This window comes from Diplotaxodon limnothrissa, linkage group LG7 (genome assembly GCF_057381915.1).
Source record: "Diplotaxodon limnothrissa isolate DT_005_m linkage group LG7, D_limnothrissa_male_GT1.1, whole genome shotgun sequence".
In the NCBI taxonomy this organism is placed as follows: Eukaryota; Metazoa; Chordata; class Actinopteri; order Cichliformes; family Cichlidae; genus Diplotaxodon; species Diplotaxodon limnothrissa.
The window spans coordinates 60628169-60654853 of NC_140602.1; the positions used below are offsets into that span (position 1 = coordinate 60628169).

At 41.8% G+C, this 26685-nt stretch overlaps 2 protein-coding genes across 2 annotated transcripts; one reads left to right on the forward strand and one right to left on the reverse strand.

Moving 5' to 3' along the window:
• Nucleotides 1–3666: 3666 nt before the first annotated feature.
• Nucleotides 3667–11617, reverse strand: lcat (lecithin-cholesterol acyltransferase). The gene is made up of 7 exons (XM_085360096.1): nt 11230–11617; nt 7637–7793; nt 7299–7414; nt 6999–7094; nt 4731–4955; nt 4460–4655; nt 3667–4160 (listed from the first exon to the last, which is right to left on the reverse strand). The coding sequence occupies exons 1-7, from the start codon at nt 11378–11380 to the stop codon at nt 3779–3781; spliced, it is 1323 nt and encodes a 440-aa protein (XP_085216222.1). The 5' UTR covers nt 11381–11617; the 3' UTR covers nt 3667–3778.
• A 1365-nt stretch (nt 11618–12982) lies between these two features.
• Nucleotides 12983–26378, forward strand: uba2 (ubiquitin-like modifier activating enzyme 2). Its single transcript, XM_085358588.1, has 17 exons — nt 12983–13170; nt 15823–15906; nt 16017–16087; nt 16196–16260; nt 16351–16451; nt 16657–16778; nt 18298–18365; nt 18527–18648; nt 19025–19124; nt 19601–19752; nt 21475–21568; nt 21739–21851; nt 22277–22432; nt 23122–23218; nt 24035–24140; nt 24245–24387; nt 25809–26378. The coding sequence occupies exons 1-17, from the start codon at nt 13030–13032 to the stop codon at nt 26012–26014; spliced, it is 1941 nt and encodes a 646-aa protein (XP_085214714.1). The 5' UTR covers nt 12983–13029; the 3' UTR covers nt 26015–26378.
• Nucleotides 26379–26685: the final 307 nt, after the last annotated feature.

Below are 26685 nucleotides of genomic sequence, written 5' to 3' on the forward strand. Positions count from 1 at the left end.
TAATATTAATATCAATATATTAATTGTCTTGTCTTGGCAGCCGGGGGTCAGTCCGCCAGGGCCTCCGCTCCTGGCCGCCACCCGGCACACAATGCACCCGACCCCTATGGCGCCTCCTGCGGGTGGTGGGCCTGCGGGAGGATGGGCCCATGTCTCCTCTTCGGGCTGTGCCCGGCCGGGCCCCATGGACTAAGGCCCGGCCACCAGACGTTCGCCCTCGGGCACCCTCCCCGGGCCTGGCTCCAGGGCGGGGCCCCGGTAACCCTATCCCGGGCAGGGTAAACTGTTCCCTCGGTGTCCTTTTCATAAGGGTCTTATGAATCGCTCTTTGTCTGGTCCCTCACCCAGGGCCAATTTGCCATGGGAGACCCTACCAGGGGGCAAAAGCCCCCAGACAACATAGCCCCTGGGATCCCTGTGACACACAAACCCCTCCACCACGATAAGGTAGCGATTCAAGGAGGGGAGTGCCCACTCCGGGTCGGGGATGAGTTCCTGCCCCAAGTGGAGGAGTTCAAGTATCTCGGGGTCTTGTTCGCGAGTGATGGGAGAAGGGAGCCGGAGATCGACAGACGGATTGGGGCTGCAGCTGCAGTAATGCGGACGCTGCACCGGTCCGTCGTGGTGAAGAGGGAGCTGAGTGTAAAAGCGAAGCTCTCAATTTACCGGTCGATCTACGTCCCTACCCTCACCTATGGCCACGAGCTGTGGGTAGTGACCGAAAGAACGAGATCGCGGATACAAGCGGCAGAAATGAGCTTCCTCCGAAGGGTGGCTGGCCTCTCCCTTAGAGATAGGGTGAGAAGTTCGGCCATCCGGGAGGGGCTCAGAGTAGAGCAGCTGCTGCTCCACATCGAAAGGAGCCAGCTGAGGTGGTTCGGGCATCTGACAAGGATGCCCCCTGGGCGCCTCCTGGGTGAGGTGTTCCAGGCATGTCCCAGCGGGAGGAGGCCCTGGGGCAGACCCAGGACACGCTGGAGAGATTATATCTCTCGGCTGGCCTGGGAACGCCTTGGTATTCCCCCGGATAAGCTGGAGGAGGTGGCTGGGGAGAGGGAGGTCTGGGCCTCTTTGCTTAGGCTGCTGCCCCCGCGACCCTGCCCCGGACAAAGCGGATGAAGATGGATGGATGGATGGATATATTAATTGTACCGTTTGGATGATTATTTACCTTAAACTATACGCTACCAAAAAGTGTCCCCTCTTTCTATCCATATAATCCATATAATCCATCCTCTCTTTTCTACCATAATGTGTTTTATTTAGCAAATACATTAAAAAAAAACTTACTCATGAAAATAAAGATCTTTCTCCTTAACAAGTCAGTCCAACTCCAACCTCTTAGATCACGTGGTTGTACCTGTCAGTTATTCAAATTAGCTGAGGTTTTGAAAGCCTATGTTTTATGTTTTATGCCACAATAAGTGGCGCTGTTGTTTCTCTCGTCTTCCATGTGTAGAGCTTCCAACTATTGGCCCATTCAAACTTAATTGGCATACATCTATTAGCTGATCTGGGCGTAGTAAGCCAATTACAAAAGGGCAGCTCCCTGGCCAGCTGAGGCTGCTTCTGACTCTCTGTGACTTAGTAGATTTTGTGTGTGAATAGAATGGTTGTGTTAGGAGGTTGGACAGGTAAGCTTGGGGGTACCCTGTAGATATGTAACAGAGGAACAGTTATTAGAAACACTAGGGTGTGCGGTTGATACCTCTCTTGTGAAGATATGCGTAGCTTATTTGAGAGTTTAAAAATGTGTTAGGTAGGATGTAGAATTATTGTAGAGACACTGACACTGCCCTGGATGCAATAAAGGCCTGAGTGTGTAATGAATTTAGGAGTAGATTTCTAGGAGGCCCTTCCCCATTTTGAACTGTGAAAGTAAGACAAAGAGAAGTTAATGTTGAGTGGAAATTCCCCAGGGGAGACCTGGGTGGGGTCTACCAGTTACCAGTGTTTGTAATATGTTAACTCTGTTTTCTCTGTTGTGTAGAGGAATTTGGTGTAGCTTAGGTGAGGAGATTACTCTTACTCTTGCACGTCTTCCCTTCTAGGAGATGCATGCTTAAATGAAGATGAATAAAGATGAATAAAGGTTTTGTGAAAATGACTACTGAGTTCCGGTGCCGTCTCTGGATGCCCGAGGAATAAAAAGAACCGGGGTGAAACTGATTTCTTAACACTTGAATGGTTTTGACTGACCCCTTGTGTAGATGGGCCTTTTTGTTTGAGCATTGGTTGACTTGACCTTTAGAGAAGCTGTAGGCACTATTAATTTCTTTGATTTGCCTCAACCACCTGGTCCTCCTCCCCCACATTTTTCTTTTGTTAACTCTATTATTTTTAACACATAATAAATGGCAAATAAACACTGCATGACTTTTACACCTGCCCATATGTCAAGCTGGAGTTTGTGACACAAACATTCCACACAAGTGGAGTCTTTGTCACAAGTGTCCTCGCCCTGATACATTCTACTTTTAATTATTGTAGGAACCACAAGTAAAGTAAACCAGCAGTCTGAGAGTAAACTACTCTGAAGTAATATGATAATGTGGGGTCTTGAGTAAAGTAATAAGTGCAGTATACAGTATAAACTGTTTTTTAAAAACAAACAAACAAGCAAACAAACAAAAAGAACATGTGAAACATGTGACAAGACAAATCAATGTCCCTCTGCAGGGAAAAACAGTGTGATGCTGGCATCAAGTTATTTAGAGTTCCTTTGAAATCTTTTTTTAACTCTAAACTATTATTTTACAGATTCAGTGTGACATCAGTGTAAAATATCCGCCAGCATAGGAAGCTTTTATTTGTCCTGCATGTACATAATTGTTGCACAATGACTCCTGAAAAAAAAGAATAATAATATATATGTCTATGAATCTTAGCTTTGTCTAAAGATTAGCATTATGTGTTCCTTACAGTTTAAAATTCTGCAGTTAACATAAAGGAAATTAAATTATATTGACCACAATTATCCAGATTATTTCTTAAAACACTTGATTGCAGGACAGACTTTATTTTGAAAGAGGAGTCGCGAACTCTTCTTTCAGTCATGAACGCGCCGTGGCTCCTGCTCCTCTGCGCTCTCTTGAGGATGGGAAGGCACTTTCTGACGGGGGCAACTATTTTGGCACTACACCTGGCTGTAACGCAACTTCAGCGAGTCAAGAGTCCACAGCAGCAGATGCTGTCGAACAACAGATGAGATAAAGGCTTGACTTTTGTACTGGAACCAAACAAGTGACCCACACAGGTGGACTTTTGTGACCTTAAATGCTGTAATTTTAAGGTGAACCATTCAGACGGCTGTTTACACAACAGCACTTCAAAAAATATTCATGATCATTGCTCATAACTTATCAAAAACAAAGTTTCTGAGGGAATAATCCAATAATCTCACACAACAAAATGTCTCATATTTATTGGGTCTTTATGCATGAAAATAATAAAATGATAATGATGATGTAACAGGAGGACACAGATGAAAACAAGAAAACTAAAACCATCATAAAAATTTCTTACTACATTTTTAATTACTGTGATTATTATATTTCCATAATTGCCACCAAGTTTCAGACGTAAGGTAACTAAACACATGACCTCAGTTTAGTAATAATCAGGTCAGGGTTAAAACCCACATTGTTGAGTCAGCAGCGTTTAGTTTTGAGCTGTTGTACCTGCTTGAGATAAGAGACGGTACTGGTATTTGTTTTAAGCTTGATGTTTGATCTGGCTCAAAAGTCACCTATGTGAGACTCTAGCACTGTAAATGGCTTCAAACTCCTGAACGCCTGTATTCAGTGTCAGTTCTGACATCAACCTCTGTGGGTGTGTCCGATTTGCCCTCCAGGATGTCCTGGATTTGGTTGAGCACCTTTTCGTGAAACACCATATCCAGATGGAACAGCCCTCTGAACTCTGTGATATGGACGGGCTTCTCCTGCTTCCCCACCCAGCGTTTGCATAAACTCATGCTGAACGTGTCCACCGTGCCGTCTCCATCGGCATAAACAAAGTCCACTGGGTCCCCGTTGGGAAAGACCTCGTCGTAGATGTTTGTTACGGCAGTTGGAAGGCCCATGCCATACATACACCATACCTCGACGCCAGGAGGGTGGAGATCACTAGTGAGGTTCTTGGTGTCCTCCAACATATACCTGGAGCCAACAAGAGGGCATGATCATTGTTTGCTATTAGAAAAAATACACCAAAAAGAGAAGTATTTGATCTATATGCTAAAAAGGTATAGTTCAAGAAAAAGCAAGATGCTACCATTTAGATAGAAATAGAAGTAGAAGACAAAGAGCCCAGAAATTTCACACTTTCTGCTCTCAAAGGAGAGGTAAAGCAGTAAATACAGATGACCACTGGTACTATACAATTTCTGGTCTGCTTTTTTAACTTTTGGCAATCAAGACTTTCTAAAACCAACCAAACCAACCAAACTGTTTCTTACCAGCCTTCCTCATTATCAATGTCTTTGAAAAACCGTTGGTAGTCCTTTGTAGTGTAGTTAAAGTTCGGCGTGGAGATGAATACGTGGTCACTTGGCCAGATGCCCTCTACAGGAAGCATCCACGCATTGGTGGTTACCATCCTCTGCTCCTCCCGAATCTTTAGGTTCGAAATCATCGAGAGGCCATCATTTACTCCTGTAAAGAGTTTCAGGTTCACACCGCTTTCTAGCCCCTCCATCTGTATTCTGTTCTGTGCGTTCTTATCATTACCTGAAGCCAGGACCCTGAGTACTTTTACTGCACCCCCCCATGGCGCTCCTAGAGAAATGAAGCCTCTGATGTATTTGTCCTTCCAGGCTTGAGGCTGCTGGTTGAGGAAGTAGAGGACATAGTGGCATCCCAAGCTGTGTCCCACCAGGTAGACAGGCTCCTGATACTGGTTGTACATCTCCTCAACCAGGTTTTGCAGCTTTGCTAAGTACTCTGCATTCTCATCTGTGGGGGGACGAAGGGAAATAAAAACGTTACAGGCTCACAGCAAGAACCTTAAGAGGTGCACATCAAACGTCATTATGTAGTGTAATTAAAATTTGGTTGCATCTGGTCAAAATAACTTGAGAACCTGCTGCCACAATCAGGACATGCAACACCAAATGTACTCACAGTCAGTGTGTGAATAAAAACTAGTGAGTTTGTTTTAGAGTTTTGGTGTCCTAAAAGAAAATCCACTCCTCTCTCTAGGGTTAGCTCTAAGAACCAGCTGGTAAATAAAAATCACGTGGTCCTTAGCAGGTATTAAAATGAGGTAACTGCAACCTCAGATGAAAAGCAACCTGTGATATGCTACACTGTGTCAATATATATTTTTAAAAAGCTAAACCAACATGCAGAAGCAGTGTGTGAAAAACAAAATACACTCCTTTTACTTCCAGTGGAATTAATAGGATAAATAGCAGCCAGGCGCTGCTAATCAGAGCGTTTGATTATTGAGATTTTGGCAGTTTGATGGTCTGCAGCATTCAGATATGTGTTAACACAATGACAAATGGCCTGTATTTATATAGCGCTTTACTAGTCCCCAAGGACCCCAAAGCGCTTTACATATCCAGTCATCCACCCATTCACACACTGGTGATGGCAAGCTACATTGTAGCCACAGCCACCCTGGGGCGCACTGACAGAGGCGAGGCTGCCGGACACTGGCGCCACCGGGCCCTCTGACCACCACCAGTAGGCAACATGTGAAGTGTCTTGCCCAAGGACGCAACGACTGAGACTGCCCAAGCTGGGGCTCGAACCGGCAACCTTCCGATTACAAGGCGAACTGCCAACTCTTAAGCCACGATCGCCCATAAGGAGGAAATATATCAGCAATAATCAATAAGGCCATTCCCATACAGTCTGAAGTCCATCATTGTACAGTGAGAAGACGAAAACATTCATGATATCTACATACCAGCAAATTTACCCCAGGAGCTACATCTCAGACTCTACAGGTCTCAGTCAGCATGTTAAAAAAAGGCTGTTCAAGTTTGGCTTGATTGCCAACAGAAAGCCTCTTCTTAGGTTTGCAAAGTTGCATCTGAGCAAAGACCTCAGGAACAATGTCCTTTAGAAAAATAAGACAAAAGTGGACATATGGACCATAATGCACAGCATCACATGTAGCATAAACCAAATACAACATATCAGCACAAATCCCTCATATTAAATGTTTTCAACTGAATCCAGTGGTAGTGGAGAGGTGATGATTTGGACTTGTTTTGCAGCCATAGCACCTGGGTACCTTTCAGTAGTTGGGTCAACCATGAACTCTATATATAGAAGTATTCTAGAGTCAAATGTGAAACCATTTGTCTGACTTCAACCTGATTAAAATGTGGCAGGACATCAAAAACAATTGCCCAAAAACTTCAAGAAGAGTTGTTATAATGTGAAGAATGCGCCAAACTTCCTCTACAGCAATGTAAGAATCTAACAAAGTCACACAGAAAACAAATACTTGAAGTTATATTTGCTACACGCTACCAAATTATGGGGTGTACAATACTGTAGCATCAGCATATATTAGTATTCTCGACCGACAACTTTATCGCTTGGTTCAATCCTGCTTCTCCCACCGACATAACAAACTCACCTTTCCAGCACTAAATTCAGCAACTTGCAGAAGAACATAGTGAAGTATATAGTTGTTAAAGTGGCTAGTGAAGACTTTTCTTCTCAGAAGTTGGGAGACATTAAAAGTCAAAGTAATTACCACAATTATCTGTACTATACTAGGAAGCACATCTGAAAATTGCTCCTATTGTATTAAAAAAAGTAACATGACTTTAATACATGATTAAATAAAAGCATAAGTTAATGTTCTTTAGTAATGTAGATTTTTATCATTGACCCCCCTTGCGTGGCATAATTAGTAAAAAAAAAGAAAAAACAGCAGAAGCTGAGCTGCTCAGGAAACTTCTTTTGTATACTCGTAAGCAAACACATGCAAAGCACCGTGCTTTCTCTCTTAACATAAAAATAATACAGACTTACTAGGAGCTACTCTCCAATCATACGGTGCTCCGCGGACGGTCTCGTTTCGGATGTAGCCCACGTTGACCAGATGTTCCACCATGGTGTAAAAGTAACCTTCAGAGAACAGTAGCAGACTCGGTCAGTTTAAGAGTCCAAATCTAGTATGGAAATAAAGCACTGGGCTACATGTTCCTTTATATTTTTGCCTTCATGACCATTAAACATTTCTCTGTTACTCAGTGTAGAAATACATTAAAAGATGTCAGAAACTAGTCCCCCAAATTTACCAGTTTACCAACACAGATGTATTTTTCTCACCAGCCAGTCTGTTATAGTCAAGATATTCAATGGAATAGGTCTGCCCAAATCCAGGCACTCGCACCTGCACCCCGGGTGAGTTGGATGACCGCCGAGTTGTCCTGTTGTAAGCGAGTCTGCAGGACGCACAAATGTGGAAACACATGGCTAAGTTTTCAAATTCTGCAAAACATGTATTCAGTGATGAAAAACCTGACTAAAGATAAACAAAACTGACAAGCGTAAGCATAACATAAAAGTCTGTTCCTCAGCTGTCACCTACAGTAAGGCAAAGTTGTAGATCAAAGGTGTTGTTAAACTGCTTAAACGTGGATGTGAGAGCAGACAGCAGGTCTCACCTGATGTTATCGATCCAGCAGTCCACACCTATGGGTATGAACATGTTGAGGTCGATCCACAGTGGGAACCATTTCTCAGTTTTCTTGTAGCACAGCCAGTGGACCAGTGACGGCTTGTCTATTTTGGCTTCCAGACGGTTCCCCAGGTTCCCCGGTACTGAGCAGGAGGGCACATGCAAACACAACAGTGTGTCAAATGTTAATTGTACTGCAGGAAAAAGTGGGACCAATACACAGCACTGCAAACTGCTGCCGAAGTTCAGCAAACTTCCAATTCAATTCAATTCAATTTTATTTATATAGTGCCAAATCACAACAACAGCCGTCTCAAGGCACTTTGTGAGATAAGGTAGACCCTACAATAATACATACAGAGAAAAATCCAACAATCAAATGGCCCCCTATGAGCAAGCACTTTGGCGACAGTGGGAAGGAAAAACTCCCTTTTAACAGGAAGAAACCTCTGGCAGAACCAGGCTCAGGGAGGGGCGGAGCCATCTGCTGTGACCGGTTGGGGTGAGGGAAGGAAAACAGGATTAAGACATGCTGTGGAAGAGAGACAGAGATTAATAACAGGTATGATTCAATGCAGAGAGGTCTATTAACAACCATGCAACAAAGAACTGATGAACTGATGGACTTCCCAGACAGCTGTCATAAATCAATGATCCTAATCATATTTTTTTTTACAGATTGCGTGTCATCAGAAGGAATCAGAAGCTCTCTGACTTCTTCAGTTTCATATTGTATGAAATATGAAACATGAAACTGAGGAATCATTTAATTGAACTGAAAGAAATCAAAGAGATTATTCATTAATTAAAGCTGTGATAAGAGTTTGCAAAGTGACTTTTTGCATGATGAAGAGTCACCAGCTCAGAGAGCTGGGAACCACTGCTATAGATCACTGGTCATAGGAAATAAAAATAAAAACTATACTTTTTGGAAAAGATCATCAGAATTTTTTGACATTTGGAAGATGCTTCTGGAGCTATTAAAGACTGAGGAGGTTGAGATTAAAGACTGGGGAGGTTGAGATTAAAGACTGGGGAGGTTGAGATTAAAGACTGGGAACGTTGAGATTAAAGACTGGGAACATTGAGGAACTGGAGAAAGACTGAATTAAAATCTGCAACTAAATTTGGGAATGTATACAGTATACACTATCCTGTACTTTTTTTTGTATTTTATTTTTCAATTTTGTTAAATTTCATATATATAGAATTCAGTCAGAATTCAAAACAACAGGTCAAAATAAAATTAAAATTAAAACTAATTAGAAAATACAAAGCTATAATAACCCCTACCTACACTCTGTCTTATTGTGTTTTTCTGTTTCTCCTTGATATCCTGTCAATATTCTGTCTCCTGTTTTGCAATTAAAAAATGTGCACAGCTGCTTTGCTCTGGAGGATCCTGAGACCAGATGTTGATAAGCTAATTTCCTGCCACATTAAAGAGTTATATAATTTAAGTTGGAAATAAAAACCACACTACAATTTAGAAAACAAAACAAAAACAAACAGTGGAATCCAATTTATCTAATGTTGTTATATTAATGATCTCATTTTCACTTTAAGAAGGAAACGTCTGCGGTTGGGAAGGTCTGAGATTTATTCTTTGGTTGCTCTCAGACCTTTAAACATCACCAGGGCTGCAGCTGAAAATGATAAAAACTAAAACTATCTTTTGCTTATCTAAATATGAGTAATAACAATTATAATACATCTGTTCTTTTATGACTTAATGAAAGAGCACTTATAGCACAAACACACACTTTAGGTGTTTTCAGTGCTGTAATTTACTGTCTGATTCCTTTCATGTTGCAGTCGCTCACATCACTGCTTTTATGTGGTTAACCTCTTATAATAACATAGTTTTACCTGAATCAGTTGCTCTGCTCCCAGATATCGCCCCTTTCATGCGAACACACTCGTGCTTCGATAGATAAATCCTGGGTTAACTTATCAAGCTCATAATCACCTTTGATCGACGGCTTAGCCTGATTGCTAATGCTGAAACCAGAGAAAGAAAGGTGACCTGGTAATGTTGAACTTGCTTCAAAGTACAGGGCCCATGCCAGGATGCTCCCTCCACCATGCCTTAGAGTTGTGATGATGTGTTGCCTTTATTCCTTCAGACTTAGCATCTTTGCACACAAGACGACTGCTAAATAGGTGATGTGAAACATCGAGGTGGCATTTTGCAAACTTTAAAATTTCAGCAACGCTTTTTTTTGTTTGTTTGTTTTTGTTTTTCATTTTGAGTGGTTGCTTCCTTTCTTTGTCCTTCCATAACCACCATTCTTTTTCAGTGTTAAAGATATATTTCAGGAAGTTGCAGAGATTTCTGCAGGTGTTTCATGTTGACTCTTTGGTACTTCTACTCTCGCTGAACACTTTTAAGGTCTTGTCAAAGCTGTCGGTTGACACCTACCAGTCTTTCTTGAAACGAGCCGACAGTAATCTGCCTTTTTTTATAGGTAAGGACATTTCTACACCCATCTCTTCCACTTATTTCACTTACTTTTTTCACAAAATCATATTGAAGTCATGGGTAAAACTGTTAGTGCTGTTTAGTCACATTGTTTTTTGAGTTTAAATAAATGTCAGTCGATTGGTTCACTTAAAGCAATCAATGTAGAACTCAAAGCATTTTCTTTATCTCCTTTTAGTCAAAATCTCCTCATTTTGTTTGCCTGTCCTTTACTTGGAGCTCCTGTGCAGTAGACTGCACAAATCCCTGACTGGACGATGACTTTTTGACTGCTAACTGTGAATCACAAGCAGCAGAAAGAGGGAAATGGTACAGTGTAAGCCTAAAAGGGATAACATCATCTAATTTCTAATAGCACAAAACCTACCAAAACACTTTATCCCGGGGTGGGTGATTTACGATGATTACCTTGATGTGGTCACATGTTTTCTTTTAGTCTTAATTTACCCAGAATTCAGCAAATAAGGTGTATTTGACATAGCAGACAGTTTTGTGAAATGCAAATATTTGGATCTGTTTCTGAATTTGCGAAACTGACCCCTGACCCACAGGAGAAGCTGCATGATTTACCGTTACCCAGCTACACTATTTGCACCGCGTACACAGCAGTTCTTCTGCGATCTGGTCAGTCCAGTGTTTAAACATCATCATATCAAAGACAATAAAAATACCACTTCTTCAAATTCTGAGGCGAAAATGTCTCTCTCTGGATGTTTGAGATTTCATAAAAAGGCAAGCTGAACTTTAAAAGAAATTTCTTGAGATAGAGAGGACGATTTATTTTAAATTATATGTAGGAAAAGAACAGGTTTAATAGTCTTTCAGTTTGAGCGTGGAGGTTTATCCAAAGCACAGTCACTAAATTGTGTTCCTAAAGCTTTCCTGATGAGAAAACACTGATATTGCCTGCAGGGTCAAATGTACAGAGTGCTGTGTGTGACCTAAAAACACCCCCACCCCCCGACTGTACTGGACCTTCGTGCTACATGTTTCCGCATAGATGTCCAGCTAAATCAACAATAAATCTCGGGTATATATCACAGCAGTATATTTTAATCTTCCATACATATTAACAAACAGACAGACCCTGTACTTACCGATAATAAGTGGAGGAGTGCTGTTGCTGGGTACTTTAGGTTTGGCTGGGGGAGGAAAGACAACGTTGACGATCCAGAAACCTGAGGAGTGATGAAGCCCCAGCAGAAATGCAAGCAGCAGCACTAAGCTCAAGTGTCCTGCGGATCCCATCTTTTCCTTCGGGCAGCTGTGGCGCTCTGGACGGAGCTCAGTCTGTGCGCTGCAGCTGGAGGCGGAGGCAGAGGCGGGCCAGCCGGGAAGAAAACACGCGAGGTCACACCAGAGGAAACCCTGTGTTTACCATCTCTGAAGTAAAAGTGCATCCACACGTCCTGGGCTGCTGAGTGCTGCGGGAACCACGTTTAATTCTCTCAAGGTCTGCGCCAAGAGTGTCTGGTCAGAGTGGCATGCAGGAGCAAATAAAACGTGTACGGTACGGGTACACCGCCCTATCGATCCCTCCTACGTGTGTTTATTTACGCCTCAGAAGGCAAATGATTGACAAAGACTATTTTTTAATGAAAATGTTCTGATTTTTTTTTCAAGCAAGCAAAGCCAAATGTGATGTGTGCAACGTGAAGCTGAAGTGAACGTATCCCACTTCTCTTCACAGACCAGCTTTGAATGTATGCACAGAGAGATTTCCAAAAAGACTTTAATATAAAAATGATCATCTGCCCCCAAAAGGTTATTCCTGATGTTTTACATTTTTTAAATGTTCAATATCCTTATTTATTTTGGGTAATTATCTTATAGTCTACAGGATTTAAGAAGGAGTTATTTTTAAAATAATGAAATGACTTATTCTCAATTTCTGCTACCCTCTTGGCCAGATTTCTCTTTAAAACAACAACAACAACACACTTTTACTGTCAACGAGCCGTTTAACCTGGATAAATACATCATAAGTCGTTCTGAGCCAGAAAGAACGTTTTAGTCTTAAGGTAGATCCCCAATCAGTTTTTTTTTTTTTTGGCAAAGTGACTTTTATATAACCCCAATGTATCTAGGTGTAAAGTCCCAATGACGCGAAAAATGTCATTTTTGACAGAATTTGTAACAAATATGACATCACAGTCCACAGGACTGTCATTTCAGTCATTTCAGAGTGTTTTATATTGTAAAGTAAAGACCCTACAATACTAGAAAAAACCCTCTAACAATCAAACAACCCCCTATGAATAAGTATTTGGCAACAGTAGAGAGGAAAAAACTCCCTTTGAATAGGAAAAAACCACTGGCACAACTAGTCTCAGCAAGGGGCAGCCACCTGCAGTGAGTGGTTGGGGGGTGAGGGGAACGAGAAGAGAATTGCTGTTAAGTATAAATACTAATGAAATGACAAGAAATTAGATTTAGACAATGCTATTCAAGGAGCTTTATCTTATATATATCTTATACAATAGGGGTGGGCAACTCCAAGGCCTCAAGGGCCGGTGTCCTGCAGGTTTTAGATATCACCCTGGGTCAACACACCTGAATTAATGAGTAGTTCATTACCAGGCCTCTGGAGAACTTCAAGACATGTTGAGGGGGTAATTTAGCCATTTGAATCAACTGTGTTGGATCAAGGACACATCTAAAACCTGCAGGACACCAGCCGTTGAAGCCTGGAATTGCGAATCCCTATTATAAAAGCCTTATCTTTTATATCGTAAATACTAGTGGCATTTGGAAGAGGGCGCTAAAATGACAAACTACTACTTTTTCTCACAAAAGAAAAAGTGTGTGACCCGGAAGTGGGTGGGTCTTGGGTTGTGTAGAAGAAGAAGCTAACAGCTAGCCTCCGGGAGCTGCAGGTTCTGTCTTTAGCCATCAACATGGTCCAACTTGTGGGTTCCCTCCGAAAAGAGCTGGCTGATTCCATCTCCACCTGCAAGGTCCTGGTAGTGGGAGCAGGAGGGATCGGCTGCGAGCTGCTGAAGAACCTTGTACTCACCGGCTTCAAAAACATCGAAGTGGTCCGTCCTGTTCACGCTGTTTGTTTGTGTGGCTGTGTCTTTGGTAGCTAGCCGGCTAGCATGCTAACTGGTTCTTTGTGCTGCAATGAGTGTGTCAAGAGGAGACGTGTGGGCTCAGGCTAATTGCTGAGACGTGGCATTCAAAGATGAGCTGTATTACTATCTCGCTGGTGGTTTGTTAACACCGCGTGAACAGCGTCAAATGGACCGGCAAGGATATCTATCTGTGAGGGTGGAAAAAAGTCGAACAAGATCGTAGCGATGTAGCCGGGATATTTGGCGCCATTATCACTGCTAAGTTAGCCAGTCAACTTCTTTGTAAGGACACCGCGGGCTGTGTGCCACCATGGAGGTGCTTAGACATCTCCGTGCTTAGCCATGGACGGTGTATTATAGGGAAAAAACATCCTCACTGTATCTATCAACGCAAAACGCTCAGTTTCTTTATTCATAGAATGTATGTGCGTGCTGGTTGGGGGCTGAGCGTGAGGAGTTCACGGGTGCTCAGAAAGTGCTGTTAAATTGTGTATTAAATTCTCCCTTACGTACTGTGTGGTTTAGAGCCAAGGACCCCCCCCCCCTTTGTGTCTGTACCATTTCATTTTTTTAACTGCAGAATGCATAAATGGCCAATCTGACATTAATAAATAGAGGCTTTAAATTTCACAACACTGGTAGGAGGAAAAAACACCAAGCACACTGTATTGTCATCACACTGTTGTACCTAAGATATAACACAACCACCACATTGATTTAAGAAATGTGTTACTGAAAATGGAAATGGCAAGAGCACTTTGGAACTGTTGAGATTTATTATGTATAACAATTAGAGCTTACTTCTATATCAACTACCAGTTATTATATTATTAAGTTGTTATTAATTAACACTTCGGGCACTTAACCATACGTTCTTTGGGCATCATAATCTATACACTTAAAACTCTTTACCAACCTCAAATCAATGGTCAGTTTAGAATAATAAATTAACATAATGTGCATATCTTTTCACTGTGAAGCCAGAGTGAACAGCAAGAGCATGCAAACTTAACACACAGTCACCTCAGCCAGAAGCCTGCATGCTGTGAGGGGACATTTCTAACTACTGCATTACTGTGCCTATTACAGATCTTATATGTGTCAGGGCACCCTCTGACCTCTGTTTCTTTTGTCACTGTCCATAGAGTAGTGGTTTACACATTTGCCTGACAAGCAATAGATCTGATCAAATGATGTGCATTGACCCACTGTGGCAACCCTTTGTGAATAAGAGAGTACCCAAAAGTAGGTTTTGGTGTTTTGAGGGTCCTACATGACCTCGGCAAGTGCCATTCTCTTCAGGAAGCTGGGTAAATGTAGTGGGAACGCAGACATTTCCTTTTCACAGTGACAAGGTCTGCGTTGAACTTTGTCACCATTGAGGGTCTGTGAGGCTTCTGGTTTTCAAACTAGAGAGTGATGTCTCAAGTTTGCTCCTATTCCTTATTCTGTTCTTGTTAGAAGCAGTTTGCACTGGTTACGCTATTGTATTTCTTTATTTAATTATTATATTTTTGGTAACATTATAATTGATACAACCAAATAAGAACCTGCAGATTGATTTCAGATTTGCTTACCCCTCTCTTGAGTGTAGTGTCCTGTATTTGGGGGACATTTGAGAATGACATTGACATGATAAGCTAGAAAAGTCAGGAGTGTCTAGTTTGTCTCAGTAAACTCTTGATGACATTGTTTGAGCCTGTGCTCGCCTTCTCTCTTATCCTGCTGGTATCAGTCTCCCAGAGTCAAACATGAGACTGCGTGCATTTAATGTCTGCAGCCAAAATAACCGGCGCTGCAGTATTTTATTTATGAAAGTAGAATCCATCCTGTCTGTCCTCGCTCTTTACATAAACAGTTTCATTTTTTTTGTCATCTGGCATCCACCACAGACTTCATTAGTTAAGGCTACTACAGCCTCTCCCTCTTAAAAAGGGTCAACGACAGGTCGTAAAGTCTTCTGGTTATCTTTTACTTTACTGTCATCATCTCAGTGGTACCTGCAAACACCCTGTGTGAGGTTTTTTTGCTGCTTGTGCCTGTAATCCTGTAGCAGTTAACCAGCTACTGTTTAAATAATTTAATTAACCTCTTGGCTAGAATTGAGATAACATTGTGAAACTTTTATTTGTCACCGACTGAATTAGCAGCAGTGCTATACACACAGAACACTCTGTCTCACCCTCTCCCTATCATCCCCTTCTCTCACACCAACCTTGTGCAAAACCTTCTCTGCAGTCTTCCTCTCACCTGCCTGGCAGCTCAATATTCAGCATCCTTTGTCCAATATATCCATATCTATCTATTCCTGCATATGTCCAAACTATCTCAGTCTTGCCTCTCTAACTTTGTATCCAAACGCAGCACATAGAAAACACATTAATGCAAATCTAGAACAATTAAAATGCAGTAAAATAGTTATATGAAAAGAAAGACGTTCAGCAGAGAATTACTTGTTTCTCTTGGTGTTTAAAATGCTCGTGCAGTCCTCTGATTGTCGCACTGACTTACCCCTGTTTGTTGTGACCTAGCAGGCGTTTCTGTTCAAACAAATAGAAAAGTGTTTGATTGTTGGATTGGACTCGACTGACTTTACAACCCTGTTGATTTTGGCAGATTGACTTGGACACAATTGATGTCAGCAACCTGAACCGTCAGTTCCTCTTTCAGAAGAAGCATGTAGGCAAGTCTAAAGCACAGGTATGTAACTCACCTCTAGTCCTGCAGGCTGCAGAGTTCTGTCTGAGCTGCTATTTTAAACGTCCTCTGTGCACTTTATACATCCGTCCCTTACTCTTGTTGTCTTGTAGGTGGCCAAAGAGAGCGCCTTGCAGTTCTGCCCCAGTGCCAACATCACTGCATACCACGACAGCATCATGAAGCACGTTTCTTTCTCTTTTTTTTTTTTCACAGTTTGGTCAGTCTGAGGTTAGCTCCTTCAAGAATGTACTGATGTGGGACTGACCGTGGTTTGTTTTTTCCTTAACAGCCCTGAATACAACGTGGAGTTCTTCAGAAAATTCATGCTTGTGATGAACGCCCTGGATAACAGAGGTACCCTCGTCTTACAGCATTACCGAAATATCTTCTTTTACTGCTAACGCTTTCAAATGAGGTAAATAAAACCACGTGTTGCCTCCCCAGCTGCCCGTAACCATGTCAACAGGATGTGTTTGGCAGCTGATATCCCTCTGATAGAGAGTGGCACTGCTGGATACCTGGGACAGGTCACGGTCATCAAGAAGGTAGCACTGATATTTTTTCACACAGAGAACCAACAATTTGGCTGCATGTCTTTAAGCTCTTTTTACATTGTGTGTAAGGTAGCCAAGAACCCAAAGGGAAATGGGGGTCAGACTAAAATTCATCAAGGGCCTTGATTTTGATCTGTGCTGCAGATTTTTGAGCAAGGGCGGTGAACATGTCTCTTCTCTGCTGCTTCTTACCCAGGGAATGACAGAGTGCTACGAGTGCCAGCCGAAACCAGCACAGAAGACCTTCCCAGGATGCACCATAAGAAACACACCATCTGAGCCCATTCACTGCATCGTCTGGGCCAAATATCTCTTCAAGTAAGCCGTGTTCTTTTTACGCATGCATTCTTGGGCTTCAAGTTACATTTGATTGCAGTCTGCGTATTAGTTTAGCAAATATTAGTGGCTTTTGCCAGGCTTGATCTTGCAGGAAGAGGACAGGTTAGGTGAAAAACACATCATGAAATGTGATCCCACTGTGCCTCACTACCTCTAAATCCGGTTGTTCAGTGATGACGCGACGAATCCTACTTCCGGGTCTAAAGTAGTCTGCGTTTAATATGGCTTTTGTGTTGTTAACATGTTTAATGTTATGTATTTTCTTCTATTTTATCTCAAAAAGCTCCTAAAACAGTCAGTGATCCCTGTTGACCTCCCTCGGCTTTTATTACCGCTAATCATTTATTTAAGCTCAGTTTTTAAAACCTTAGGATGTAACTACAGCCCAGCCCATGCAGCAGCATGAATGACTAACCTCGTATTGTGGATGGATTATCTCAGTTGTTCTCCTGGCTGAAGTTTGGTCCTTTTACAGCATCCTGCCATGCGATTACATTTGTTCCTGACCACCGTGAACACACACGTTAACTTTTATCGAGTGGAAAAAAAGTTAGCTTGTTTATATTATGCTAACATAGCTGTGTCGCTAACAGAGCTGTACGTTTTAATTTGTTTCCAAAACCCCGCAGTCAGGACATACTATATTGTATTTAGATAGAAGCTAGCGAGCTAACTCCCTGCTAACTTCTAACTCCGTTAAATGTCATAAATTCCGTTTTCATGGATGCCTGGATGTTAAAGATGAAAGACTTTAGACAGTTTTTCAACTCTCAGTAATGCCACAGTGATCGTTTGATATATGGAGCTGCAGCGGAGTTTAGACCCAGACACGGCTAGTGACGTCAGACTGAACAATCGGATATTTTCTGCATGATCTGATCACTTTCTGCGTGCAGTTTTTGACACACGCGGTTTTATCTTCTTTTTTCCAGTTAAGACTGGACGTAGAGTAGAGTGTGATCTTGATTAAACTGTTCCTGCACGTGTATGAAAATTACTACATTCAGTTTCATTTATATAGCACCAAATCACAACAACAGTTGCCCATAAGGTGCTTTATACTGTAAGATAAAGAGCCTACAATAATACAGAGAAAACCCAATAATCAGACGACCCACTATAAGCAAGCAGCTGGCAACAGTGTGAAGGAAAAACTAAATTTTAACAGGAAGTATCCTCCAGTGGAATCAGGCTCAAGGAGGGGCAGCCTTCTGCTGTGACCATCTGGGAGTAAGGGGATGGAGACAGAAAGCTGGAGGCTCTGCCTCCCACACAAATATCTGAGGGACCAAAAGTAAATCAGCAGTCTGAGAACAAAGTGCACTGTTGGAGTGACTCAGTGCTATGAGGTCTTACGATTAGATGGGACCTCGTCAGTTGTTAATCACTAATCTAGATATGACCATTTCTAAACCATCAGATGATCTTTCAGAATCATCAGCGGATAATAGGCTGTGTGATGATGTCATCTTCTGTTGTTTGTATGTTGCCACTACAGTCAACTGTTTGGAGAAGAAGATGCAGATCAAGAGGTGTCGCCGGACACAGCGGACCCAGAGGCTGCATGTAAGTGAGAGAGAGAGTGGCATTAATGTGGATTCACAATTTTGAATTCCCTGTTTTGGTTTTTGCGGGGATCCTTTTTGATTGTTTGGTCACACAGCAGGATGAATATTAACGTAGGTTAAAATTAATTGCTGTGTAAAAGCTGTGAATTCGGTTAAAAGGGAATCCCGAAGAGACGGCGGCTCGTGCCACCGCTTCAGATAAAGATGGGGACATCAAGCGTGTTTCCACCAAGGAATGGGCTCGATCCACCGGATATGATTCTGTCAAACTCTTCAATAAGGTAATAAATAAGCAAGCGAGTATAAATGGGATGGGCACGAGATGTTGAGTAGACTGGTGGTTGCCCTTGCTATTCGACGTATTTGAACGTTAGATTAATGAGGAAAGGAATTAATGGTTTCATATTACACCCGAAGTACACAGTTTGCTTGGCAAATATTTGTTTGTTTTCTTTTAGACTAGTTAAATTTCAAGTTTTTTTCCCCTCTCCTTTAAAAACTAGCAGATTATTCGTCAAGAACACAACCGTTGAAGAAGCGATCATTCTGTCCTTATGTGGGCTGCAGAAAATGTTGAGAATCCTAGAGTTTAGTCATTTAGCATAGCATCACCACGGACGTAGAGTAGTTGTTTATGATTGCTCCTTTTTTTTCCAGCTGTTCAAAGATGACATCATGTACCTTCTGACCATGGACAAGTTATGGAAGAAGAGGAAAGCTCCTACACCTTTAGACTGGCACCAGCTAGAGAACAGTGGTATGTCCTTTATGCACGCGGAGCTTAAGCCCATCCAGGCTTTCAGCATCACCTGGCGTTACCTGTGCTCGCGCATGTGTGTTTAGGGGCCATATTTCAACTTGTTTGAGTCAGGAAGACCGAGAAAAGAACTCGAAATATTTTAAATTGTGAGTTTATTACTTGTGTATAAGTTTTACTTCTGAACATGTCCAGCTTCTTTTTGTTGGGAAGATACTGAGCTGCACATTAGCTGTAAGTTTAAACGAAGCAAATATTTTTTGTGTCCTCACAAACATAACAAAAGCACATGACACATGTAATAAAGAACAGCTGTTTGCACAGCGTGCAGCCTGTGGAGGAATTTACTTATGTTTACAGTTCGCTTACACAAGGAACATAACTGCGAGATGTCAGATTTATATTAATTATAAAAAGGGTCACTGCTTTAAAGGCTTCATTAACCACAATATTGTGTGCCTTTCTCTTGGCTTTAGAGTGTCCTAAGGAGGGGACTCCAGCTTCAGGTCTGAAGGACCAGCAGGTTCTGGATGTTTGGGGTTACTGCCAGCTGTTCCAGCACAGCGTGGAGACGCTCCGCTCACAGCTGCAGGAAAAGGGCGAGGGTGCTGAGCTGGTCTGGGATAAGGTAAAGACAAGACGTTCTTGTGAATTAGTTTTTCACTTGATTTTTCCATATAAAAATGGTGGATGCTTGTATGAAACATGCCCACAGCTTTGAAAATGAGGTCAGACTGCTCTGGATACTCAGTCTTTGTTTTTTCTACTCTGTATCATGTCAATGAGAGTGGCTATCCGTAATCCCAGGAAAATAGTTCTGGCAGTACACACAAAAGCCCAACAAACCTACTGTTCAAATCTATTTTTGTGTAGTGTGAGCCAGTCAGAAGTAAGTTGGCTTGAAGGAAGAGGAGCTAAAATTGTTTTAGTCAATGAAGTAGATGATTATTCATGCAAAGCTACTCTACAGTCCAAAAATATGGTGTTGGAAATGAGCTTAACGGGACCTATGAGCATAATTGAGTGTAATATTTTTTAAAATGCTCAAACATACAATGTAGCCAGTGCTTTAAATAAATGACACAGTATGACTGTATTGCAGAAACAATAAAGATGTATTAAGACAATGAATGAAAATTGGTGGACATAAAACAGCCCATTCACTCAGTGGAGTATGCGTTGTGAGTGTAGTGCTGCACTCTGCTGGCTGCCAGAATAAGTACACATTATAATAGTCAACCCTGGTCGCTGAGCTTCACTTGTTGGGCAGGTTTCATTTGGTATGTTAGTATAGTAATTGTACTTTGTACATTCATCTGAATGGCTTTGCAAACTGACAGCCAGCAGATACAATGTTACTCCAGTAGAAAGTTGCTCCAGATGTAATGAAATGCTGCACACAGATGATGAATACCTGCCTCTAATGCTGGGTCATATCATACCGTTCACGGTAATACCGGTATAATGTTGTTTGTTTTCATACGCACATGCCAGAAAAAGCACAGCGGCGAAGGAGAATGAGAAGGGTGAAAGTGGATCGTTGAATGAAACGGATGAACCAGAATTGTTTTGTAAAAATGCTGCAACTTCAGTGGTGTGGAACTGGTTTAGCTTTCGTCCGTCAGATACACAACAAAGCACTATTTTTGGTAGCACATGCTAGCGGACCGTCGTTATTACCGTGGTTTATGGAAAATACGGCACACTTAAAATCAATCCTTTGATTTTTCTGAAAATCGACAGTGCCCCTTATAATCCCGTGTGCCTTATGTATGAATTCTGGTTGTGTTTACTGACCTCGAAATGAGTTTATGTGGTACACGGCGCTCGAAAATCTGTCAAATGTTTTAGTACGACTTTGCTGAGCTACGAACCCGCACCGCTTGATGGATTGTCGGAGCACTACGACTATCGTAGGTAGGAGCCTCGCGGAGTGATACGTAATGAGCTTCAACATAATATTACCGTATTGTGTGTATATAACCTTTTTTGTTATTTGTTATCTGCTTTGTGGCAGTTTTGTGATATTATACATGGTTATGCTGAGGATATGTCGGCCAATTTCCACTGGAAATGCCTTTTTGGTTAAACTGTCTGCAAGAAATTTGGATTTGCACTGTTAAATTTTTATATAACTTTAATGCACATAAAAAACAGCTGCTTGTTTAAGTGAAAATACATTGATTTTTTTTTTTTGCACTAATAACGTTGTGGAGTTGTAAAGTATTTTGTGTAGTGTCAATTATATCGTCAGTTATATCGTTATCGCAAATTTTCAAATGTATATCGTGATAAATATTTTTGGTCCTATCACCCTGCTCTACCTGTCTCCCTCTCCTCTTCCTGTCAGGATGACCCTCCAGCCATGGACTTTGTTACTGCAGCAGCCAACCTGCGTATGCACATCTTCAGTATGAACATGAAAAGTCGCTTTGATGTCAAGTGTAAGTCACGCACAAAGGCTACAAAACAGTCATGTCAGAGTTTTTATTCACAAATCAGTACCAAAAATCTAAATGCGTTTTGCACCTGTGCATGTGCAATGACAATAAAGTTGAATTCTATTCAATTCTATTCTATTCTATTCTAAATGTGTTTGTTAATTTCTCTTCAGCAATGGCAGGTAACATCATCCCAGCTATTGCCACAACCAATGCTGTCATCGCTGGACTCATCGTGCTGGAGGGGCTCAAGATTTTATCTGGGGAACTGGAATCCTGTCGCACGGTCAGTTTGCTGTTATCTGTTTTAGCAGTGGATCATATATGACTCTTGACACTTGTGTACCTACTGCCTTTGGCTTCAGATGCCAAATTTAATGCACACTGTTAGATGAAAATGCCTTAGCATTTTGTCCAACCCACAGGTGGTAATAGACCAGTATGTTCACCCTCCTAAAACGTGTGATTTGCTAAAGCAACCTAGAATGGGGGAGTATATTTAAGTGTAATGTTGAAAAATATTGTCAAATATTTGTTCTGACTTTATGCCTGCATATTTTTGTTATTGTCCTGTGCAACTTTCATACACAAGCGACAAAGAGCAGCCTAGTTTTTTATGTTAAGAGCCACTACACCAGAGTTTGTCATAACTAGAATACGGCTCCTATAATAAGCCTCTTTTTATGTCCATCTTATTTTTTCTTGCATCAGATCTTCCTGAACAAGTGCCCCAATCTCAGGAAGAAGCTGCTGGTCCCCTGCGTGCTAGACCCGCCCAGCGCTAACTGCTACGTCTGCGCCAGCAAACCTGAAGTCACGGTCAAACTCAACGTGCACAAAACCATGGTGCTCACTCTGCAAGACAAGGTAATGTTACAGCACGTCCAGTATCGAAGACGATGTCATTAATTGGTAAAATTCCTGAGCATCGCTTATCCTGTCAGACACCTTTCCTTTGCCTTGTTCAGACTGCACCAGTTTCCAGTATCGACTGTGTCAGTTTATGCTTTTGTAGAATCGTAAAATCTTGCCGTGACAGATTACACCTTGTCCCACTGATGAATCTTTCCCGGTGCTTAAAGTTTTTGGTCCCAGAAATCTGGTTAGAGTCAGTTCAATTACATCTAGCAGGTTAAGTGCATTTGTAGGTAATGGGGAAAAGCCTCTAACTAAAGAGCTCCAGTACCTTAATTCACTGCCTCCATTGTAATTCACTGGCCCATAGAAATATGACATATGGAATGTGACATGTCTTTGTGATATCTTAAAACGATCAACTGTTGAGCAAGACTCACATTTTTCTTCCTGAACTGAAGCTCATAAATGTGCTAGTGAGAGTGTATTACTGCTCAGTAAACACTGCTTTTAATAATCAGTTAATCAAGTGCATATGATTATCAGCGCCTGGCTGCTACTATACTGTAATTCCTATGAAAGCAGTAAGGATGTATTTAGTTTTACATGGGATTGTAAAGCGTCACAAAAATGTCATTTTTTTCATGACAGGATGTTGTTTTACTTACTTTTTACTTTGTGTTCCTTGTCTTTCTGTGCAGATTGTGAAGGAGAGGTTTGGTATGGTGGCTCCAGACGTTCAGATAGAAGATGGAAAGGGAACCATCCTCATTTCCTCAGAGGAAGGAGAGACGGAGGGTAAGGAAGAAGGGGGCGGGGGGGATGTAAGACTTTAAGCTTTGACCGGGGGCTTTTAGAGGATAGAGGAAAAGGCAAGGCAGAGAAGAAAAGATGAAAATGATGGTTGTAATCACATCTCAAAGGAGATCTAGAGAGAGATGGTAAAAAGGAAAGACTGGATGGACAGACCAAAAGAAGAGGGACAGGCAAGAGTAAGTAAAACCATGCTGCCTTTTGTCTGTTTTTGTTGCTATGTAAGTCTCACTAGTGATAGGGAAGTGTTAGTGCATTAACAAATCTTCATGAGAACAGTTCCTCTTTTGCACAAATGGTATTTATCTTGCAGATGCTACGGTTGTTTAAATCTAGTCTTAAATTAGCAGTAGATAATTAGCAAGAGTAAGATCATTTACCCACAAGACAGGAGTGCAAAATAAAACGTACCAGACAATGATGCTAAAGATAATATCTGCCTATAGAGATATAGATGGGAGTTGTTTTTCATTTAGTGCAAGTGGAAAGTGTCCATATGGACAGAAGAGGGTGCTCTAATAGCATTTGTCAGGATGTCTGTAGGTAAAAGTCATTCCAGGGCAAAAACAGAAACGCCTCAGTTAGTCGGCTGGATCTCCGTTTTAATTTGTAACAGCTTTAATGATAAAACTGATACAGTGTTTGAAAGGAGTATAATAACTTTTTTATAGTAGGAATTAATTTAACTACTAACAGTTAGTTAGTAGTTGGTAGTTAAATTATGAAATTGTGTTATTTACGGTCTTTATAGGTTCAAGAATGCATTCTCCTTACATTTATACTTATTCTTTCTCTTCACAGGCAACAACAACAAATTTCTTTCTGATTTTGGGATCCGTAACGGCAGCCGGCTCCAAGCTGACGACTTCCTCCAAGACTACACACTCCTCATTAATGTCCTGCACGTGTATGTACCTGTGTGCATGAACGCATGAATGAAATTCACAGTTTACAGTCAGCCTCTCTAAGGGACCAAAGCTGAAAAGTGTGTGCATCTCTCCTTATTGGCAGTGAGGACCTAGAGCGGGATGTGGAATTCGAGGTAGTAGGTGAGGCCCCAGATAAGGCTCCACCCCCTCAGACTAACCAAGAGGAGGTTAACAGCATCACCAACGGCAACAAGGACTCCGCCCAGCCGTCAACATCCTCTAAAGGTCAGCATCGTAGTGGTCACGATGCTAATGCCATGACTGGAGGCGTTAACATACAGTCTTGTAAAAATGATAATAAAGTGACGCCCTCTGGAACTGCTGTGGACGTTTTCAGTACGTTTGTCCTCCTACAGAAAAGCCTACAGATACAGATTTCAGAAATATGTTAGTCCAAATCAAGACAAATATTAATAGTGTGACATTTGGAGAAGCCAAAAGTTCTTTGAAGGAAAATCGGAATCTGACGGTGGGAAATTTGACCAGTTTATTCAAAATTGCCTCAGTTTGGGGATCCTTCGGGGTTTTCCATTGCGCTGTCATTATCTGTATGCTTTTCAACATTTTGATGAGATTCTCAGCTTCAACTTATTCATTGCATAAGCTTTGGTTTCCTCTTTTTGAGTTGGTCCTTGGTGGTCCACTGACTTCTGGGTGTTTGTCTCGCAGCAAGGCTGCTAAGCAACCCCAAACAGTAACATTTCCACCACCATGACTCACAGTTGGCATGAGGGTGTTTTCCTGAAAACACACATTCAGCATGCCCATCACTGTGATGGCCAAACAACTCTTGAGTTTCTTCGTCTAGAGCACATCTTTGCCTACATGTACACTATTTTTGTGCTCTAAAAGCTCACCTCACATTCATGTTACATTTCTGCTGTCCTTTTGTAATTATATATACACTTTGACACAAGCAGTTAGAAGAGACTTAGTTCTGTGTCAGAAGTTGAGCTCTCAAGCCGATAGGTGTGCTCAACAGATCAGTCCTGAATAAGCTGGCAGTTGTGGAGGTTTGGCAAAAAGACCAACCAAGGGTCAGTGTCACTACTGTACTGTAAATCTGTGATGGATTAGTTTTACTTTAAAATAATCACGCACACAAACACACATTCTAAAAATGACTATATAAGCTTATTTTAACAAGAAAGAAAGAAATGATAGTATAAATAAAAATGAGCACTTAAGTGTCCCTCTTATCAGCTCCATCGAATGGAAAGTTTTTTTTGTTTGTTTGTTTCAATAGTTTTTTGGGGCGTTCCAGGCTTTGTTGAGACAGGCCAGTGGAGAGAGCGCTGGGGCAATCCCAGCCTCTGCATTAGTCTTATTGAAAATGGGTTTTCTCCTTAACACAGCGAGCTAAGCCAGTGCAGCAAAAACTAGGCCCTATTGGAGCACTATCCACTTGCAGCACTGCATAATGTGAGAGCTGTGTCCTGCTCCAGACTTTAGGGTAACCGCTGCAGTAATTAGTGAATATAAGTGGACATATTTTAGCTGAACAACCAAAATAAATGGCTTGGTTTTCTTTTTTACTTTTTTCTACTATTTATCTTGTTTTTGAGCACTACGGTCTAAAAGGGCAATCGTTGTTTGTTCTCTGTTGTGCAAATAAACCTGTATCGTTTCTTCTTCTTCGATCTCAGCTCCGTCAGAGGATGACGACATCATGATAGTCGACTCTGATGAGGAGGATGGGGCGGCTTCCAGCTCAGCAGCAGCAGCAGCGACGGGTGGCACAAAGAGGAAGCACTCAGACGCCGAAACTGGCGAGACCTCCACCAAGCGCCCACGGACAGACCAATCGGCAGGCGACAACAATGACGACGATGACATAATCGCTCTGGACTAACTCCCCTCCCTTTCTCCTGAGGGACTGCAAACTCTTTGACTGCTCGTAATTTTGACTCGAGACAGACAGTAGGTTTAAATAAAACACCTCCTTCATGAAGAACCGTTTACAACCCGGGCTTCTCTTTCAACAGTTTCCCCCCCCAAATGTGTTTGTGCTTTGGTACTCCCTCCACTCTCTGACATGATGCTGTAAATAGATCCTACAATATATCCTACGGGGGGGGGGGAGAAAAGGTTTTGACGAAAAAAAATACATAGACTTCCTGTTATGTCACTTCTACTTCTCTTGTTGGTTAAATAAACAAAAAGTGCATTTTTTTTGTATTTTTTTATAAACGTACTGTATTTCTCATGCTACACAAGTCAGGGTGTTTTTGTGCTTTGATGTCAAGTTTCAAAGGAATAAGATTTAAAAAACCAAAACATTTTCTTGGGTTGTAATATTGATCTCAGTTTTTGTGAAGATGGGGACAGAGGGGTTAGGGGGGCAGGTTGTGCTGAATCAGTCTGGGTGGGTGTGGACAGGGGCTGGCCTGTAGGTGCTGTTGACGTCTGTCAGCAGGTCAGTAAAGCACAGAGGCACTGATGGCAAGTTTGTGCCAAGGGGTGTTTGTTAGCTACCTCTTTTCTAGAACTGACATGTTTAGGCTCCAAGAAGGTAAACATGCC